This window comes from Sesamum indicum, linkage group LG10, assembly GCF_000512975.1.
Source record: "Sesamum indicum cultivar Zhongzhi No. 13 linkage group LG10, S_indicum_v1.0, whole genome shotgun sequence".
Classification (NCBI taxonomy): domain Eukaryota; kingdom Viridiplantae; phylum Streptophyta; class Magnoliopsida; order Lamiales; family Pedaliaceae; genus Sesamum; species Sesamum indicum.
This window is the reverse complement of record NC_026154.1, coordinates 5,560,118-5,581,488: the sequence shown is the minus strand read 5'-3', so window position 1 is coordinate 5,581,488 and position 21,371 is coordinate 5,560,118. Positions and strand designations below refer to the sequence as shown.

The 21,371-nt window shown below is 30.9% G+C and overlaps 3 protein-coding genes across 3 annotated transcripts; all 3 read right to left on the bottom strand.

Moving 5' to 3' along the window:
* LOC105171993 (non-specific lipid-transfer protein 1-like) lies at positions 699–2,032 on the bottom strand. Its single transcript, XM_011093297.2, has 2 exons — positions 1,597–2,032; positions 699–841 (listed from the first exon to the last, which is right to left on the bottom strand). Exons 1-2 carry the CDS (start codon positions 1,941–1,943, stop codon positions 832–834), a joined length of 357 nt encoding a protein of 118 aa, XP_011091599.1. The 5' UTR covers positions 1,944–2,032; the 3' UTR covers positions 699–831.
* Positions 14,075–14,764, bottom strand: LOC105171992 (non-specific lipid-transfer protein 2-like). Its single transcript, XM_011093296.2, has 2 exons — positions 14,334–14,764; positions 14,075–14,219 (listed from the first exon to the last, which is right to left on the bottom strand). Exons 1-2 carry the CDS (start codon positions 14,684–14,686, stop codon positions 14,210–14,212), a joined length of 363 nt encoding a protein of 120 aa, XP_011091598.1. The 5' UTR covers positions 14,687–14,764; the 3' UTR covers positions 14,075–14,209.
* LOC105171991 (non-specific lipid-transfer protein 2-like) lies at positions 17,171–17,927 on the bottom strand. The gene is made up of 2 exons (XM_011093295.2): positions 17,483–17,927; positions 17,171–17,357 (listed from the first exon to the last, which is right to left on the bottom strand). The coding sequence occupies exons 1-2, from the start codon at positions 17,827–17,829 to the stop codon at positions 17,348–17,350; spliced, it is 357 nt and encodes a 118-aa protein (XP_011091597.1). The 5' UTR covers positions 17,830–17,927; the 3' UTR covers positions 17,171–17,347.

The window sequence follows — 21,371 nt, the reverse complement described above, 5'->3', positions numbered from 1 at the left end:
ACGATTGTATTTTTCTACACAAAAATAGGAAGAAATAACACGTCTGATGCACGGACACTCTGAAAATTTATCCAATATAGGGTTGGTTCCAGACATGGTATCGCTGTGTCCGAAATTAAGAAAGAAAAAAGAAAAAAAGAAGAAAATGGACATGGCTCCGACACGTTTTGGAGGAGTGTCTGATATATTTTGATTTTTTTAATAATTTCAAAAAAATTTGGGTTGTCTTAAGAAAAAAATGAATTTTAGGCTTAACAAAAAAAGAAAAAGAATTAATTGAATTCTCTTAAACTAAAAATAGTATAATGAAATTACTAAATATTCGAGAGATGTTCACGATAATTTAACTAATTTAAATTATTAAAAACTCTTCATTGTGTTTTTTTAAAAATAATCTGATTATGAATATTGTTTAAGCCACATTTGATTAATGTAGATGTAAGACATGCTTATTATATATTTTATCTTAATATTTTTCATATTACATATTTTAGTTTTATAAAAAATTGAGAATATATATATAATAAAAATATATTATATATACCCGTGTTTGTTTCGTGTCATGTTCTAACTTTTTTATATTTTTCATATCGTCATGTTCGTGTCATATTGTATCCCTGTCCATACATTATAGAATAACACAAACAATATATATATATATATAGAGAGAGAGGGGGGGGGGGGGGGTACGAAAGACATGAGCGTGTAAAAAGGTACATTTCCCACCATCTAACACGGTATTCATACGGCTGCATATATCGTGTAAAAAGGTACATTTATTATTCATGTTTAATTAGAAAACATAACCCGACGACTGCTGCTGATAGAAACTCACTTCACCCTGCAAGTTGCAAGATATTGTCACCATTAGTGCAAATTCACACCTTTCTTACATGACTACAGTTATCTATATAGATCCCCTGTAACATATTAACAGGTAAGAAAACCCCCAAATAAAGAGCAACACAACCCCATAACACTCAAGAGTATCAGCTTTATGGAAAATTGGATTTTTGTTCTCGTATATTAAGATTGTTTTTAATTTAGTGTCATTTATTATGATGTTCACACATTGCATACTATGAGTTAGAAAATTTCTCATTTTATGTCTTCACGTGATTTTTTCGTCTCGTAATTAACCGAGAAGTCACGGAGCCGTTAGTCCAGCACGTGTTTGAACTAATGGGCTCGTAAACTCTCTGTTACAGGTAAGAAAACCCCCAAATAAAGAGCAACACAACCCCATAACACTCAAGAGTATCAGCTTTATGGAAAATTGGATTTTTGTTCTCGTATATTAAGATTGTTTTTAATTTAGTGTCATTTATTATGATGTTCACACATTGCATACTATGAGTTAGAAAATTTCTCATTTTATGTCTTCACGTGATTTTTTCGTCTCGTAATTAACCGAGAAGTCACGGAGCCGTTAGTCCAGCACGTGTTTGAACTAATGGGCTCGTAAACTCTCTGTTAGTTATTGGATGGAAAAATCACATTAACACAATTAATCCTTTCTTACACTATATGCAATAACTAGAAAAATCTATATTATTGTAAGAATCAAACTTGAAATTAGGATATGCATGCACATACTTTGAGCAATCAGTGGAAGGACTGATCTTATAGGGGATGCTAACACCACACTGGCCGGGGAGTGCAGCCGCTTTGCCCAGGTTAACGCCAGAGGTCGAGGCAGCAAGAAATTTCAGGCAATTGCATACGCTCTGTCGATCCCCTGTGCTTTTGGCCAAATCATAGAGACCCTTAATCCCTTTACAGCATCCACCCAACGCACCTTTTCCCGTCACGTATGGAATGCATGGACTCAGTTTCGAAACTACAGTGCCGCATCCTATCGCGGCCTCACCCTCTGGAACAACTGACATGATCGACACAACCGCGATGAGGACCACAAGCATTGACTTGATGGTTCCAGCCATTGCAACCGATGCTAGAAAGTGGAAGAAAATAGAAATTCTAGTGCTTTAGTCTAACAATTTTCGTATGTCTGCAGCAACGTCTGTTCAGTATGATGCTTATATAGAAAACATTTCCGCTGTGATGGGGGGTATTACCCTGTTTACACAAAAAGACGAAAAAGCCCCCCTTATATGGATAAAATAACTTTAAAAGCAACAGGATCCGCGTATTGGTACGCGGGTCGGATCCCCGAAGCCCCGACCGGCATGAGACCTGAAAAACCAACCGATTGGAGTGATGAATTCTCCACCATACGATAAAAGTCTATGAACACCTAGATAGTGACACGTGGTCCAACCAACACTGTACACTTGGGCCCTATAAATACTTCACACATGAATCATTTGAGGTAACACGCATTTATTGCATTCACCTTTAAGCTTATAGATCGTATATTTCTACTTTGACACGAACTAACTTGAGCGTCGGAGGGTTTTAGTTGTAGACGAACCCGACTATCCTAACGTACATGTTTAATCCTCAGGACCCATTCACAATCTAAGATTAATACATGACGAGCTTGAATTTGCTCAAAAAGATCGCATATTTTGATCTGGATCACGCAGATAGAATTAATACTAGAATTTTATGGTTGGTGGTTGTCAGCTGGGAGATGAATATTAATTATAGTTGGCATCATGATTTAGTGTTTGATTTAGACATAAAAAAATCAATACATTTTAAACTTATTTAAAAGAAAAAAATATGGTTGAACACCTACAAAGGTTGTACTTAAAATGCCAAATCTTACTTCGTATGACATGCTCTTGAATTGATTAAATAAACGAGTCTTAAAGTTTATAAGATGTTACAATTATCTGAGTTATATATAAACTAAAATAATTTATTAAAGTTTTAAGGAAAAAACAAACGTCTTATTTTCTAGAGAATCTTGTTAGATTCTTAGTAATTAGCTCGTTACTGATTTTATATCGAATTTTCTTTCTGCTATTTTTGTTAAAAATTTTACTAATAAAAATATCTGATAATAAAGTTTTGTCCGCAGGGAACTTTTTAAATTTCTTGGCCAAACCAGCTACAAAGTTTTGAAACATTAAGATTTCTTTCTAATTATAAATATTTCATTTCTTATATTAATTTTTTAATCACAAGAACTTATAATTCTTATCCCTTATGTTGGTAATTATCAACAAATTTACTCCTTTTTTTCTTAATTTTTTGAACTATTAGCATAATTTCTTATAGCGATTCATAATTTTTATAGGAGATCACAAACTCGTCCAAAAAAATTACTAAATACTTTATACAAACTCTCAAATTTATATTTTTAAACATTAAAATATAAAATCAATCAAACACAGTCTTCACAGCAACACAATGACTCCCACGTTGATGCTAAGTTTTCATGTGCGGCTGCCTGTCTAATAAATTTGTAGGGTGTGTACACAGTGTCTCTGGAGTCTACGTCGTGAATTATGAGTGTCATGATTCAAAGACTTGAATAATTCAATTCAGATGTCTACGGGCAACGACCACCAGTTTGTTAGGACCAGCTACGTGAATTGATATCCGTTAATGATTAATCTAATTTCCAGTGTCTGTGTCCATTAATTTTGGTAAATGATAAACGAAAGAGCATTAACACCCAACTCCACATTTTCCTTTTATTACGTACATTTATCCATCTATGTTTTAAACGTATGACTTGTTTAAAACCACTGCCAAAAAAACAAAAAAGAAAGAAAACCGCGTTTTTGGCGGGCGATGATTTCTTAAGAAACTCGTGACAATTTAAATTTGCGAGGGTAAATAATATTTTTGGTCCCATAAGTGGATCTCTTTTCAATTTTGATCTCACACTCAGATCAATTCGCACATTAAGTCTCATATGTTTTTTTTCTTTTTTTTCAATTTGAGGACCATTGAGGGACTTCCGTGCAATTGATAACGACAGTTGCTCTCTCTGTTAGTCCATACAATCAAAATAAGAGTAAATTATATTTTTGGTCCCATAAGTGGACCTATTTCTAATTTTTATCCCACATGTAAATGTATGAATTGACTTGAGTGTGGGACCAAAATTGAAAACAGGTCCACTTCGGGACCAAAAATGTTATTTACCCATTTTGCGATGGAAACTGTGAACGTTGCATGAGACCCGATTGCATAGCATTGCGCGCGAGGGATAAGTAATCTGTAGCAACACTTTGCAATGGGAGAATAAAACCTAGCAAACACGGTAATTTCAACTTACAACACCATAAAAAATTATGTCGATAGCCAGTAAAATTAAAATAAAGAGTAAATTTATTGATAATTAGCGATAAATTCAAGAAGGGATTAGAATTTTATGTTTTCGTAATTTCAATGTTAACATTGGAAATGAAATATTGTTTTATTATAATCATAAAAAACAAAAAATTTTACAAAAGTTCATAGTTGGCTTTGCAAAAAAATTGCCTAGTTCACCCTAAAATTTTAACAATTACTTCCGTTAGTAAATTTTATAGCAAGATCAGTAACGAAAAAACCCATTGGTAAAATTAGGGATGAGTTAGTTATACCAAGTAAATATTTTTCTTATTTAATTTATTACTAATGTAAATTAGAAACAAATTCCACTATTTTGTAAGGAATTTGTATTGTTGTTAACGACATTATTTTTTGTAGTACAAGTCACAAGGGTATTTACCATGGGGGGCTATTTGTTTGGGTAATGGGGAAGTTTTGGGACGGATATTAGGACGACTGGCCAACGCAAAATGACTAAATTTATGTGACTTCTTCCGATGGTATTTTGCGACAGTTTGGACATAGGGTTTGTCGTTTCAACTACACCCGCAGTATTTTTAGTCCCAAAAATTTGCGATCGATATTTGCAGGACTTTCTTTTTGCGACTGTCTCAAAAAGAGATATACATACCGCGACCGAGATTATGGTTCAGGTCGGATTGTTTGTGCAGGTTGGATTGGGATTTGCATAGCGCGGCCGAGGTTATGGTGCGTGGCCACTTCCACTTGCCATGAGCCAACTACATGCAAATCCCCCTGCGAGCAATAGGCTTTCTGGTTCCAACAGCTAAAAAGGTGGGGGGGGGGGGGGGACCTTATATTATTGTAAACCTTGGAGAAGACTACCTTTTGGCCTATAACAAATGGAGAGTGCCTCACATTCACCAGTTGTGTGAGTATGAATATTTTCTTCTCAACTTTTATCAATAAATGTGATGAAAAATGACAAACATACCCTCTTTGGGCTTATAATACACTTTATCACAAAAAAAAAAAAAATAAAGAAGCTTGTAATTTAGTTTTAAATAATAATTACATATTATTAATTAAATTAAAATTATTATTTTAACTTGAATATATCTTAGTAAATTATGTTTATTTATATGATATATTAATTAAATATCAAATTACCAAAAAGTATCTCAATGCATGTTTGAAGTTATATTATTTACTATAAATAATATTTTAATCAAAATTTATCATTATATGTATTTAACATAAAATGTTAAGATAATATGTATGTAATATTTTTATTCAATTTTTAATTTTATAAAAATGATATAAAAATATTAATAAAAATTTTATTTTTTTCCCTTTTATTTTTTTTGGTTCTTTTCCTCCACTTATCATCATCAGCCACCACAAATCAAGATGAGTCATCGTCACCCAAGCTAAGCGACGATGACACCCAATTTATGGGGTCACCTACTTTTGCGATTGGTGACCACGATGTTGTTCAGAGGTATGATCGTCGCCACTTTGTATGTATACATATGCATACTATATATCATATATATAATTATGTATGTATATAAATCAATAATATATTTATATATTAGTACAATTTGGCCCCTTCATTTTTTTACCATTAAAGGTCAATAATTGTTAAAATAAGGGTATCACGGGTAAAAGATATAATTTTAATGATGTTAAGATGAACAAATGATGGGGTGAATGTGCATTATTGTGAAAAATACCGATTTTTTTTCGCTTTCTTTATTAATACAAGGAAGTTTTCAACTAATTTTGCATAATCTGGGGGTGTTTCAAGTCAATTACCTTTTTTCTTTTTAAGATACTTTAAATGATTCATTATTTAGGGAGATAATTACAACATGTGTTTTTATTTATTTGCAAAAAATCCCTTTATATTTTAGAAATAGCAAAAAGACCCCTATGTTATTTAAAATTATTTAAACTCTTCCGTCCCGTTTGTTGCACTTAACAACATTAAAATTTTTACTGAGTTGTCTGTTATACATTTGTTAAAATAGCAACTGCTTTTAATAATTAAAAATTGAGCCGACCAGATTTTAAATTTTAAAATATATTTTTTAATTATATATATATATATACACCATTACATATAAAATATAACATATATTATAAATCAATCAATCACCGGCTCTATGAGCGGCAACAGCGCACCACCTAGACACTCCGCTATGGTGACCTCGACCTTGGGGGGTGACCATGAGGTTGCTGGCCCCTTCTAAAGGGGTTGACGTGATGACGCCGTCGTCGCCCACTTCTTTAGGTGACCAACATCTCCCATAATTTAAAAGGGGTGATTTGGCCAACCCTGTATTCTATGAACGAACTAAACATATCGAATTAGACTGTCATTTAGTTCGCAACGCCTACAAAGAGGGTTTCATCCCCCCTTCCTTTGTGCGAAGTTCGTTGCAGCTTGATGATTTGTTTACTAAAATCCTGCCCGTTTCTACCTTCACCACCATGCTTTCTAAATTGGCCTTGTTCTCGTTCGAGCCATGTCCAATTTGTGGGGGGTTGTTAAGAATTCTACCTCCCGAACCTATGACTTTGAGGTCGAACACCAGATCGCATTCGTTGAGGTCGTGGTTCATGACAGTGATCGCGAGATCGCATTTGAGCTTATGAATCAGAACGCAGTTCCCATTGCAACACTCCATGAGGTCGCTATTCCTGATGTCGCATGTCAAGTGGCACATTGCTACATCTACAAATTTGCTAAATACGGGATAGATACTCTGTTAACTGATTATTTTGCCTTTTATGTAATAAATTTGGTTAGTTAGTTGGGGTGGTTACGCCCATTGTATATTTAATCTGTTGTATACATTCATTTTTGGATGATGAGATTTATTACAGAAAAACTAGAGAGGCTTTCTTCTCTACAATGGCTTGTTCTTGCATTCCCTCTTGCTTTGAATATATGAAATTCAACATGGACGGATGGGGCAACACCCAACTCCAGGACACAAGCATCACACCGTCACCCTCTTTGGACTTTGGCAACACCGCTTGTCGTCACCAGGCTGCGCGATAGCGTGTAGCGGTGGTGCCAAAGGCGAGCGATCTTGGAAAGAAAGAAGGGGAAAAAAATGAAAGAGGGGAAAAAATTATTTCTATTTTTTTTAAAAATTAAGTAAAATAAGTTATTTTTTAAAATATAAAAATAACAAAAAGGATTATCAAAATTTTTATTTTAAATACAAATAATAATTTTAATTAGAATATTATCTATGTAAATAGCATAACTTAAACTTGACATAATTTTTTGGTTTTTTAACATTTAATTAATAGTTTGCATAGTAAATAATAATTTAATTTAGTTAATAATATATAATAATTATTATTAATTTTTATTTGTATTTATATAAATATGTAAATTTGAAAAGTGAAATTAGTATATTAAATTTTTATTGTAATTTGTGAATTTATTTTTTAACTTAAAAAATTTTATACACTTATTAGGTATTTTAATATTTAATCAATATATTTAATAATAAATATAGTTAAACTGGATAACATAAAAAAGGTCAAAGTACAATTCCAAAAAAAAACTTAAAATAATGATTAAAATGAGACAAAAGAGGGGTATTTAAGTTATTATAAGTTAAAAAAGTGAGAAAAAAATATAAAATGTGCTTGTGATTTTAATTTGTGCTTCTTTCTTTCTAATTTTTAGTTAAAAAAATTATCATGGATGTTTGTTTGGATTTTTGTAAGATACACACAATTAAAAATTTATTTTTTCATTAATATAAAATACAAAATTAAATACATTGAAAAGAGAAACAGATGGTTAGGCTTGTTGGGGTGATCCCCAACTAAACCCTTTGATTCTTAAGTCAGTGCTTGGTGTCAAGGTCGCGAATAAGCAGGTTGCTGACGAACTAGTGAGCTTAAGCGATCTAAATAAAAAAGTGACTAAAAACGGCATACCATAAATGCAGTGAGCATGGAGTATTTTATAGTGTATAGCGGGGGGTTCTGTTGTCCAATAGCGATCTGCCACGTGTCTCAGCTTATTGGAGGTGGGTTGCTGGACCCGACGTCGTTAGAAAGACGCGGGTCTTCTAGTAAAATTGCAATAGTGAAATTGCAATTTTGAAGTCATTGAAGGGTAAGATAGTCTTTTTCAAATAAAATTAGGATTACACCCATCAGGCCGTTTAACATTAACCAAATCCATTAGGTTTTCATCCATTTGTTTTATAATAGACTAATCAAAATGCCCTTCTGGATTAAAAATTATAATTTTATTTATATTTTATTTTTTATTTTTTTATACACTATGTGGATAATTTATAAAATTTTTCTATCTATCCTGTTCGATTTTTTTAATAAATTTTTTATTTAAAAAAAAAATACAATAAAGCCAAAGTTGACAATTTCATACCTCCATCCAAGAATTATATAATTTCAGCAAACATCAGGAGGTATTTGTAATTTTTTAAATAACGAGAGGTTATTTATAATCATGCCAAATCTTATAGGGGGTCATTGTAATTTACCCTTTTAAAAATCTAATACACCACAATATATGATAATTATATAAATTTAAAAATTCATGTTTATTCCAATCCACAATTATTCAACTGGCGGTCAACCACACTTTTCTTAAAAGATATTTAAGATTATCAAAGTAAATTATTCAACAATACACACTACAAGAAAAAAGGGTATCAAACACAAAGATTTAGAGACCGAATTTTTTTTATGATAAATTGTTAACAATTTTTATTTTAGAGACGGATTTAGAGACAGATATAATTTTGCTAAAATATATTATATTCTGTCTTTGATACTATTAAATGATTGCTTCAATCGGGATAGTTGACACTTAATTTTTTTTGGTTATTTTCATCTGCATTTCCGCAGCTAATTATTTTTAATTTTAGCCATGAAATTTTTCGTCTCTGATGTTGTAAATAGAAATTTTTTTATTTATGAAAATGTTAAAACACAAAAATAAGAATTTTTCTATTTAGGAAAATAAGTTGAAAAATTTTATATGACATGATAAAATATAAATATATATATTTATAATTATAATGTATTAAAATTTTAATTTTAATTAATTACAATAAATTAAAAATAAAGTTTTTATTAATTTTTTTTATTTTAATAAAAAACACCCATTCATCTTAATGTTTCTCTCACCGGCTCCACCCCTCTCTTCTTCTCCCTTGACTTTATATTTTCTCTCTTCCCAACTCCTTTTTTCTCTCACCAGCTACCGTTATGGGTGTTCATAATTCGATTAAATCGGCCGAATCGAACTAGATCGAAAATTCGGTTCGAACTAAAAATCGAACTTGAAAATTTCGATTTAATTTTTTTTTGTAAATTTCAATTTTTGGATCGATTTTTTTTACAGACTCTGTGAACCGAATCGAATTAAAAAATCCAATTTTTTTATATAACATAACTAAAAGAACGGAATTGACTCCTCAAATTAACTTTCAGAACCTCTCTCTCCTCTACCTCTCAACTTAAACCCTATCTCTCCTCTATCTCTCTCTCTCTCTCTCTCTCTCTCTCTCTCTCTCTCGGCGGGAAGAAGAAAGCAGATCATTCGCTCGCTCGGAGACGGCTGCAGCTCCATCAGCACAACTTCTCTCTGATGACATTAATAGATAATTTCTGTTCATTGTAATTTTTTTTACAGTTTGTAGGAGAAATTTGAATGCTTTCAAAGTGTTTGTTAAAATACCTGATTGAACACTCCTATGTTCTTCTCACCGAAATATTCATTTTTTTTGCTGAAATATGTTGAAAATTGAAAGACTTGGCTGATTGACATGCGAAACTTTTGTAATTTGTTGAGTTGTCATCGGTTTTCTCAATTTGTGTGAAATCTTACACTTAAATCAACTACTATGCATTTTGTATATGGGGGAAGAATGTTGACGATTCTTCTGCTTTGTTTAGCATGATTTGACTGTGGTAAATTGAAAATAAGCTAAGATGATTCATCGATTTTGTACAGTTGATGGAGATGTCTAATCAGTACAACCTTGTGTTTTTCTTTTGGCTTCCTCTTTCTCTGTTCATGCTTTGAAGTTGAAAAATCGGGTCGACATCTCCTATTAAGTAGTATGAGTACAATTAATATGCGTAAAATTTTTCTAAAGCTTGGGATCTACGGAGCTGTTTGACTTTTTCTCCTTGTTTCTTATGTTTTTCATGTTGCAAATAGATATACGTACATGTAATTCTTAATCCTTTGGAGCTCTGCATGTAAATTAAATGAGTATTCTTAAAAATTGGGGATACTTATTAGTTGTATTGATAATTTAGATACTAAACTGGATGTTGAAAAACAGACAACAAAGACTCAAACTACTTGAGATATGCTATTTGATGTGGGACTAGATGTTGAGTTTAAAGGCAATCATTTAACTAGAAAATTATTGAACAAGTGAATAAAAAATCTGCCAATGCTATTTCTACTTGATATGATAGCTCCCGCTCTAGTCTCAAGAGTTATATATAGTCAGAACAAGAATTTAGTATGAATTAGACATAATTGGGTTAAGTAACCATTAGGTCCATTACATGATGAAAGTTAGCCTAATCTATAAAGTTGGTTATAGAACACCAATATTGAATGATTATACATACATATTGCCCCTCCAAGAATCTTTTAACTCTCTGGCATGAGTCTATGTTCAATTGAGAAGTTTTGAAATTTGTTTTGTATTTCTTAAGTGACTTGAGTTACCATTACATCAAATTTGATTAAATGTTAATTTCTCTTTTCTTATATCAGTAGATCAAAAATCTTGATTTTCAAAATAATGGTTAATTCATCCAGCCTTCTTTCTCTATCAAGTATATCTAAAATCGCTAAAGATTGCAGAATAATGAATATTGACCGTAGTTGGATGTGGAGGCGCTTGGATGATAATAAATTTATTTTAGATGAATTCATAACAAGGGTTGATCAGGAGCTCTTGAACTTTGCCTTTGATAACCCACTTTGAATAATGGACAAATGCTCTAAATGTCGCAACATGAGATTTTTGAATCGGAGTGATGCGCATTTGCACATAGTAAAAAATAGATTTACTCGAGGTTATAACATCTGGTATGCACATGGTGAATCTTTGAATACAAGAGATGATGTGGGGGGTTCTTCAACCGCTCCTCAAGTAGAAACGTCTCGTTATAGAACAATGGTGATGGATGCAATAGGCCTTGAGTTCAGCTCAAACTTCATGTGTGATGAACAACTACCTGATCCAAAAGCACAAAAGTTTTTTAACTCATTAAAAGATGCTGATGAATGATTATGGGATGACTGCAAAAATCACATAAAACTCTCTACTGTAGCCCAACTATTAAGTATCAGATTAGAGTACAATTTACTTGAAGCTTCTTATGATCGACTTGTGTCAACAATCAAAAGCATGTTGCCTGGAGATGAAAAGTTGCCAGATAACTTCTACTTGACCAAAAAACACCTAGGTAAACTTGGTTTACGTTACGAAAAAATTGATTCTTGTGTAAACAATTGCGTATTGTATTACAAAGAAAACAAGGGCCTTCAAGAATGCCCTATATGTTATCATTCTCGATATAAGCCAATCAAGACAGGATTATGGAAGAAAGTATCTTTCAAGGTGTAATGGGCTTTGTTTTCGTCATTCACAACAAGTTGAGGCAATTGTTGCTTCTCGTTGTGAGCTGGGATTACGATTTTTGCTTGATTCTTGGGTCTTTCAGGAGTGATTGGCAATGCATTGTCAAGAGGCCTCAACGCCATATTTCTTGCTGAACTTGTTCAAGAATTCAAAAGTATTCACCTTTAAGAGCATAGAGAAAATGCTTTTTGTTTTAGGAGAAATGTTTGCTGAGGATTGATATAAGATGATGATGATGATAGGGTGTAAATGTAATCAAGAAAAAACGGGAGTGAAAAGATTAGGTAACGATCATTTGTGAATTTGAATTGTTTCCACAACGGTCATATCTGAAATGCCCTATCCTCTACGGCTTTGTTTGGTCCGATATGGGCTCTTAATACAGAAGTCGCACCAACGAGAACAGAATCGCGTCAAGAAAACCCTTAATGAATAAACGCCCTGTTATGTTTTCAAATCCGCTGCCAACGCCTCCTCTTCAACACCACATCTGCATCTCCCCAGAAGGTGGGCGGTGGGCAATGCAGTGCAAAGTGCTGCTCAAATCTAGGCAATGGCAACGGATTTACATATTTTTAAAATACACCTCCGGTTAGAAACTAAAGGAAGGAAGGGGGGTTTCGCGCAGTATTACAAAACAAGGGGATTTTGAACCAATTTCGCATAACGTAGAGGGATTTTATGTAATTTTCGGCTAAAAAAGATCAAAATTATCATTTTTTTTTAATTACAGAACTAATCAAATTGCAAAATGAATCAATGCAGGACAAAATTTGTCACCCCCTAAGCTATAGGATAAAAATTATAATTTTTTTCTATTATTTTAGTTTATTTGTTTAGCATTGCCCTCGACTCTACTTATGCTGGAAGCATATTGATATGTGGTGTGTGAAGATTATATATTTATTGCTATAATTTTGAATTATAGACTTTATTAATTTGTTTCTCTAAGAGGAGTAAAAATTAGGTGAACTTTAACAAAAAAATAATACCTTTATAGTCTACTTTTTAATCACAACCCTCACAAAATCCCATGTTGGGTCATGTTGATATGTGAAGTTTGAAAAATATATTTTTAAGGCTCTAATTTTTCTATTAGAGCTATTATTAATTTATTTTTATCTACGAGGAGTAAAAGATAGTGAAATTATCAGCAAAACATGAGTTGTTTAGGGAAAAATTGCAATTTCCATCTTATAATTTAAAAGGTGGTAATTTTGATCCTACACAAATTGATAGTAGCAATAGTCCTAAAACTTCGAAAGTTTGGCAATTTTTATCTCATTTAGCCAAAAAAAAACCCAATGATAAACGTCATGTGCCCAACACATGTATTTTTCTTGCCAAAAATGACTAAAAATTGTGAAATTTTCTAAGTTGTAGAATTGAATTATGAAAATTAATTTGTATAAAGGTGAAATTGACACCCTAAGTTACACGACAAAATTACAAGAAATTTGTGGCGCTATTAACATTATTTCTATTAATGGAATTATTATGATAATCGGAGTGGTAAGGTTTAAACTGCAAAACAATCTTTTAATCTCAGATAAAATTCTTTTTATAATTAGTGCTTGTAAGATTTGCAACTTACGCTGCAAGAAAACAAAATTTGCGTTTTCGCTGCACTATAAAGGACTACGGTTTAAAAATCATGGTAAATTAATACTATTAACCACGATTAAATAAAATCAAAATAAAAACTTTAATTTTTACAACGGTTCATCAATATTCTCCATAATTTTTAGCTATAGTCAAAATATTTGTCATTATTTTAATTAATCATGGCTAATGTTTTAGCCACACTTGCAAAAACAACGGCTAGTGACTGTTGGAAAAGTATGATTGATTTGTATTTACCACGGTTCTTTTTTCTAACTATAATAATTAATCGTAGAAAAAAATCATATTTACTCTCTTCTATTATATTTCAAAACCATACATTTTTCTTGGCTCGAACTCAACTTATTACCAGAAGCCTACATTGTTTGAAAGGAATTCTTTAATGATATATTAAATTTGAAGTCCTAAAATTTGCATGGATTGTTTGAAAAGGATCCATTATCTTAGATTAGTAAATTATTTTATATTTTATTTAATATATAGTTATCCTGTGCTTGACAATATATATAGTTTTAAAACTTAGATCATTCATTGATTGTGGACTAACGAACAACTAGGAAAATTAACACAAACGCAAATTAATGTACGAGCATACAAAAGGTGGGTATTATTCATCAGTTGCTTATGGGAAGAAAACACAAGACTACCCTTTATTTTACATAGCTACCAACTTAATTATATATGTAGACCACTATTTTTCCGAACATAACTCCTCAGTTGACCCTGCAAAACCAAAAAATCACCAAAATTTATCACTTAAGTGGCTTTCTTATACAATATATAATTCGATAAATTAATAATTCTTACAAAATAAATGGAAACTAGACATGTACATACTTTGTGCAGTTAGTGGAAGGGCTAATCTTGTAGGGAATGTCGACGTCACATTGTCCAGGGAGTCCAGCGACCTTGTTCATGTCGACATCAGTGTATGAGCCAGCAAGCGATTCCAAGCAGTTGCACACACTTTGACGATCTTCTGTAGTCTGTGCTGCGCCATAGAGACCCTTAACTCCACTGCAACAACTGCCTAGAGGGCCTTTGTTGGACACATATGGCAGGCATTGATTCAAGTATGAAACCACCGTGCTGCAGCTTATTGCTGCCTCAGTGCGAGGGGCAACGGCCACGACCAAGACCAAGACGGCAGCGATGAGGACAATGCACATTGACTTGTTAACTCCAGCCATTGTAATTGGAAGATCTCAAGTGACGGAACAAAGGGCTTAGTGTTGTTTTCTAGCAATAGTTGAGTAGGCAAGTTTTAGTGTGTGGAGAAAACCTGTAAGGTGGTAGTGTTTATATAGAGAAAATTGAGCAAAATATTGATAGATCCAACAGTGGCATATACGTGAAGCTGGTAATTGGCAGGTAATCCGCAAGGGGTTTGTTCTCAATTTCTGTAGATCAACAAGAAAGGCCAACGGAAGGCAGTAATTCAGGGCACGTACTTGAAATGCATTAATTCACAGCATAATGTTGGCCATGTTATGGGGTCTGTTCTCAATTTCTCTAGATCACTTAGCAATTTTGTTCAATGGTAATGTTTAATTGGTATGATTTTGAATTGGGTTCTTGTTTATGCAATTTTTAATTTCACTTTTTTGCATTTTTATGTATATTACAACGTATCACGTACATTGCACATGTAGAAATATATAATATTTAAAGCTGAATATATCGTTTATTAGATATAGAAAGTACTAAGTTAAAAATTTTATTTATATTTTTATAATTAAAACATTAGTATATACAATTATATTCTTTTAAAAAATGATAATATCATTTTAAAACCATTAAATTTTATTATTTGCAATTCTCTTCTAAGTTTACTTGATTATAATAAATAAAACATTTAATCCTAAATACTGAAAATTTTCATTTTGTATTTACTGATTATTATATTTGATGAGCTTGTACTGAAATAAATAAGTGCGAAAGTAAAATAAATAAATATAAAAAGTTTCAACAAAAAAATAAAATTAATCAGTGAAAGTCCCTTATTTTTTGAAGTTTTTATGAGAAATTTTAATTTAATAAAATTGATCATGTTTTATTTGTACCTTTTTTTTTGGCGATTTCTATCTTTTTAGCTTTATTTGTTATTATTATATTATTTCTATGTGATATATATTTTATTTTGCTGTCCTAATGTCTTTCCATTTTATGTTCTAGATGTGATATGAAATGATTTTAAATTAATTAATGTTAATAAAATTTTAATCTAATTAGACATTCGAAGTAGCAGTATTTGTAATGCAAGGTCCTATAATTATGTTAGTTTTGTCAAAATACTTTACATTCTTCATTAACATCTAAATTTGAATATTATTGCATAAAATGTTACTTTTTGCCTTTGTTTGCAATTTTTAGGTTCATATTTTTGTTTAAATTTCTTGATCTTATTCACATTAATTTAATTGGATTATCTATTTCTTATTGAATAATATATTATATTCATACAAATTTAGAGGGTGCTCGGTTAAATTTATTTGAAATATCTTATTTGTTCCGACATCTTATAATATATTTTGAGAGTTTAAAAATATTGAATTCTATTTCAGAAATAAACTTTTAAAGTATTTGAATGAATAAAACACCATAGCTTATAAAATGTAAGAGAGTGTTCTGTTATAATAACATTGTAAAAAAAGTCATTAAGTTAACTATTAGAATTTAAAATTGTAGTTTTGCTTTGGAGGGAAGAATGTCAATTATATGAAGGATAAAAGCGAAACACTAACAAAATTATAAAAGTGATTTTGTCTATTAAATATAAGATTAAATAGCTTAAAAGATTTGATAAAAAAGATGGATTGAGCTTACTTTTATTAAAAGAACTAGCTTAACTACTTAGATACATTTGTTATTTCTAATAATGTACTGATATTTTAAAAAGTTACAGTGTTGGATACGGACAAGGCTCAGATATGCTTCAGACACATGTCGGACATGACATCTGCATGTCTAAAAATATTAAATTAAAAAGAAAAAAGGACACTGCGTTAAACACGCCACGAACATGCCTGTTGGCGTGTTCGACGCATTTTGGAGGTGTGTCTGACACGTTTTAGACACATTTGGTTTTTTTTTTTAAATAATTTTAAAAAATTTTGGGTTGTCTTAAAAAAGAAAAGAGTTTTGACCTTAATAAGAAAGAAAAATAATTAATTCACTCATCTCGAACTAAAAATTTTGGGATGAAATTACTAAAAACTCGAGAGATGATCATGATGATTTAATTAATTTGAATTATTAGAAATTTTTTATTGCGTACCTTTTAAAATAAAATGATTATGTATATATATTTCTGAAGCCACAATTGGTTTAAAATTTAGATGTAAGACATTCTTATTGTATATTTTATTTTTATATTTTTTATATTGCATATTTTAGTTTATGAGAAGTTGAGAACATATATAACAAAAAATATATTATCGATAGTCGTGTCAGTATCGTATCGTGTCCTAATATTTGTTCTTCCATGGAGTGGTTCTTTAATTTTACAAAAAACAGATAGAGTAATTGTATAACTTTATTGATATCTTACTAAACTAACAAGTGTCGATTTTATCGATACATCAATATAAATAATGAAATATATTTGTAAATTTATTTGTAATTATAGAGCTATTTTAGAAAAAAATAACATGAATGCAAATGAAATACAAGTATATAAAAAGTAGTGTTTGCTTCATTGATTGATTCAACTGATTGGACAATTGTATATCATGAGAGAATAAAACACTACATTCACTCTGAGTGGGCCTACTCAAAGGACTCAACCTTTATTTTATATAGAAGCCTAACGACTTATACATGGAGAACGCATTTTTTTCGAACATAACTCGTCAGTTCACCCTGCAAAAGAAAAAATTCACAAAAAATTATGAATACATCAGCCTTCTTACATACAATAGTTGAAATAAAATAATAATTGTTACAGAAAATATAAAAGAAAAAATAGAAATAAGAGATGCACATACTTTGAGCAATCAGTGGAAGGGCTAATTTTGTAGGGAATGTTGACGCCACATTGTCCAGGGAGTCCAGCGGCCTTGTTCAGGTCGACATCTTTGTATGAGCCAGCGAGAGACTTCAAGCAGCTGCACACGCTTTGACGATCTTGTGCAGTCTGGGCTGCGCCATACAGACCCTTAACTCCACCGCAACAACTGCCTAGAGGGCCTTTGTTGGTTACATATGGCAGGCATGGATTCAGGTATGAAACAACCGTGCCGCAGCCTATTGCTGCCTCACCGCGAGGGGCAACTGCCACGGCCAGGACGGCGGCAATGAGGAGAATGCACATTGGCCTGATAATTCCAGCCATTGTAGTTAAAAGATCTCAAATGACAGGAGAACAAAGAGCTTAGTGTTGTTTTCTAGCAATAGGTAACTAGGCAAGTTTTGGTGTGGAGAAAACCTGTAAGGTGGTGGTGGTTATATAGAGAAAATTGAGCAAAGTATTGATAGATCCAACAGTGGCGTGTACATGTAGTTGGTAGTTGTGGCGGAATATTAATTGTGCAATCATAGTGCAGATGATGGGCAATTCGGAGTTCTATCAAATAGGACAAACACGATCATAAAAGTCCAACAGGCGGCAGTAATTCATGCCACGTACTATAAAAGCATTAATTCACAACATAATGTTGGTAATGTTATGTGGTCTATATATACTTTCAATTTCTCCATATGACTTAGCAGTTTTTGTTCGATGGCTCTTCTAAATTAAGGAGCCTTAGAAAACAGGTTATTACGTACAACTTGCGGTTTATCAACTCATGGGCTCTAAACCTGTAATAGTTTGAGCATTGTACAATTAGGCCATTGGACGACAAGAATTGCTTTCAAACTCACTACGTGCATTCTGAATTTCGATTATAAATAACTTGTCGAGGAGGAATATTCAATAAATAAATTTGAATTTTTTTTTACTAAGACTTATATGTTACATATCATTTTTTAATATATGTAGGATGTGGTAATACAAAAAATCATTTTTTAATTTATGAATTGATTATTTGATTTTTGTTTTCTACTTGTGACAGTGAATATGGAAGTTGCGTAGACTATGTCTACCTACATAAAAGAGAAAATAGAGATCTGAAATTTGTGAGGATAATATTTATCAGGGAGAATCTCCCTCGTACTATATTGGGGGATGAAGAGGTAATAATACTAATTATAAATAAGCCTGTCAAGTTGAAGAAATACTTACCCCAAGGTTGAAGGAACAATGAAACAGCTGAATGAATATGCTTTATTATATTTCTACCAGCTGTATTTATAATAAATCAATAATAACTAACTTTCGTTATTTAATGTACTAGAAAAAAGAAACGATTTGGTTTTGACTAATAAAAATGTTGTTTTGTTTTGTTGTTTCTATTTATTTTATGTTGTCCTTTTGTTTGTTTTATAATTTATTTGCTTTCAAGTTTCATATTCCTATATAAGTTGTTAAAAAAAAAAAAACAAAATTCTATTGTTGTTTTGTTTCTGAAGTAGGTGTGCATGAATCTTGCACATGCACATAACGTGTGTATCCACAAATAATTTGACTCTTGCACTATCTGCACATTAGATTGTATTGTCAATTTTTAAAATTTGAAATTATAAGCATTTATTAAGATTTGTTAAGAATTAATTTTTTTAAGGATAAATAAATAAAATATAATAATTGAAATAAAATATATATTAGAGATGGAAATAATAAAACTTAGATAAGAAAAATAGTATGAGAGATAATGGACGACGAAATTTAATATTAAGAGATTAAAAATGAAAGGTGGAAAAAGAAACTGATTCGATATATACTAATGTGTATAGTATGTAGAAATGCGCTTATAACAAATTAATCTAAAATATAAGTTCTTTATTTTTTAAATTTAATTTACTTTCTTTCTATTTTAATTAATATTAAAAAATATTTTAAAAATGATACTAAAGCTGATTATATTTTGACACAAGTATTGAAAATAAGTATGTAAGCACTTTTCTGAGCCTAGCCCATTTAAACTTAAATGGTTGCCTATAAACAAGAGAGAATATGGAAACTGCATGGTTATGTCTACTACGTACACAAAAGAGACAATAGAGATTCAGAGTTTGGAAAAATAATGTTTGTTAGGAGGATTTCCTTCGCATTATACTAGGGGATGAAGAGTTGGTGCGAATATTAATTGAGAACAAGTTTGTTATGTTGAAAGAGTACTTGCCCTAAGGTCGTAGGAACAACGAATCAGCTGCGTGAAACTACTTTATATATATTTCAACAGGGTTTAATGCAATTTACCCTTATGTGATATTGAAAATAAGTAAATTACCCCACTATGAAAAATAAATAATAATTTAACCCCCTTCTGTGTTTTAAATAATGAAGCAATTACTCTCTTGCATAATATATGTCAATTATATGAAGGGTAACAGAGAAATACTAACAAAATCATAAAAGTGATTTTTCTGGTAAATATTAAGATTAAATAGCTTAAAGATCTTATAAAAAAGATGGATTGAGCTTACTTTTATTAAAAGAACTAGCTTAACTGCTTAGATACATTTGTTATTTCTAACAATGCACGGATATTCTAAAAAGTTGTCGAACAAGGACACGGCTCAAATACGCCTTGGACACATGTCGGACATGGCATCTGCATGTCTAAAAATATTAAATTAAAAAGAATAAAAGAACACTGCATTAGACATGCTACGAACATGATTGTTGGCGTGTTTGACACGTTTCAGACACATTTTATTTTTTTAAATAATTTTAAAAAGTTTTGGGTTGTCTTAAAAAAAAGTGTTTCGGCCTAATAAGAAAGAAAAATAATTAATTCACTCCTCTCAAATTAAAAATTTTGGGATAAAAAAATTATTAAAAACTCGAGAGATGATCGTGATGATTTAATTAATTTGAATTATTAAAAATTTTTCATTGCGTACTTTTTGATATAAAATAGTTAGGTACATATATTTAGGAAGCCACAGCTGGTTAAAAATTTAGATGTAAGACATGCTTATCTTATGTTTTATTTTTGTATTTTTCATATTGCATATTTTAGTTAATGAGAAATTGAGAACATATATAACAAAAAATATATTATCCATAGTCGTGTCAATATTGTCTCCTATCCTAATTTTTTTTATATAGCTGTGTCAGTGCCGTATTATGTTCTAGTTTTTTTATATTTACATGCATTCATGTCCATGTTATGTATCGCTGTATCCGTGTTCATGTAGCATGACTATTAAATTGTCCTTATAGAATTTATTCTTCTATGACTATGATTTTTATTACAAAAATTACTTAAGTAAGGGTCTGAGTATCTTTTCATAACGAGGAACAAACACTTGAAGATTCAGGTGAATATATCACTTATTAGTTACAAAAAATATTAAAGTTCATAGTTTTATTTATATTTCTATCATTGAAACATTAGTATATACAATTATATTTCAGAAACTGATAATAATTATTTTAAAACAATTTAATTCTTTTGTTGTAATTCTCTTCTAAATTTAATTGATACTATTAAACAAAAAATTTAATCCCAAAAACAAAATTTTTTTTATTTTGGATTTACTTATAATTATTATATTTCATGATCTTGAAGCGAAATAAATTAGTATGAAAGTGAAATATAACATATAAAAATAATTCAGTATTAAAATAAAATTAATCTGTCGAAGTCCCTTATTTTTGGAATTTTTATGAGAAATTCTAATTTTTAATAAAATTGAACATGTTTTATTTTTATTTTTTTCTTGGTGATTTTCTATATGTTTAGTTTTATTTATTTTTGTTATATTATTTCTGCGTGATATATTTTTTCTTTTACAACCATGTTGTCTTTTAATTCTACATTATTG

What these genes read in the sequence shown, in the direction of transcription:
- LOC105171993 (XM_011093297.2), bottom strand. Translation starts at nt 1,943, where the DNA reads ATGGCTGGAACCATCAAGTCAATGCTTGTGGTCCTCATCGCGGTTGTG.
- LOC105171992 (XM_011093296.2), bottom strand. Translation starts at nt 14,686, where the DNA reads ATGGCTGGAGTTAACAAGTCAATGTGCATTGTCCTCATCGCTGCCGTC.
- LOC105171991 (XM_011093295.2), bottom strand. Translation starts at nt 17,829, where the DNA reads ATGGCTGGAATTATCAGGCCAATGTGCATTCTCCTCATTGCCGCCGTC.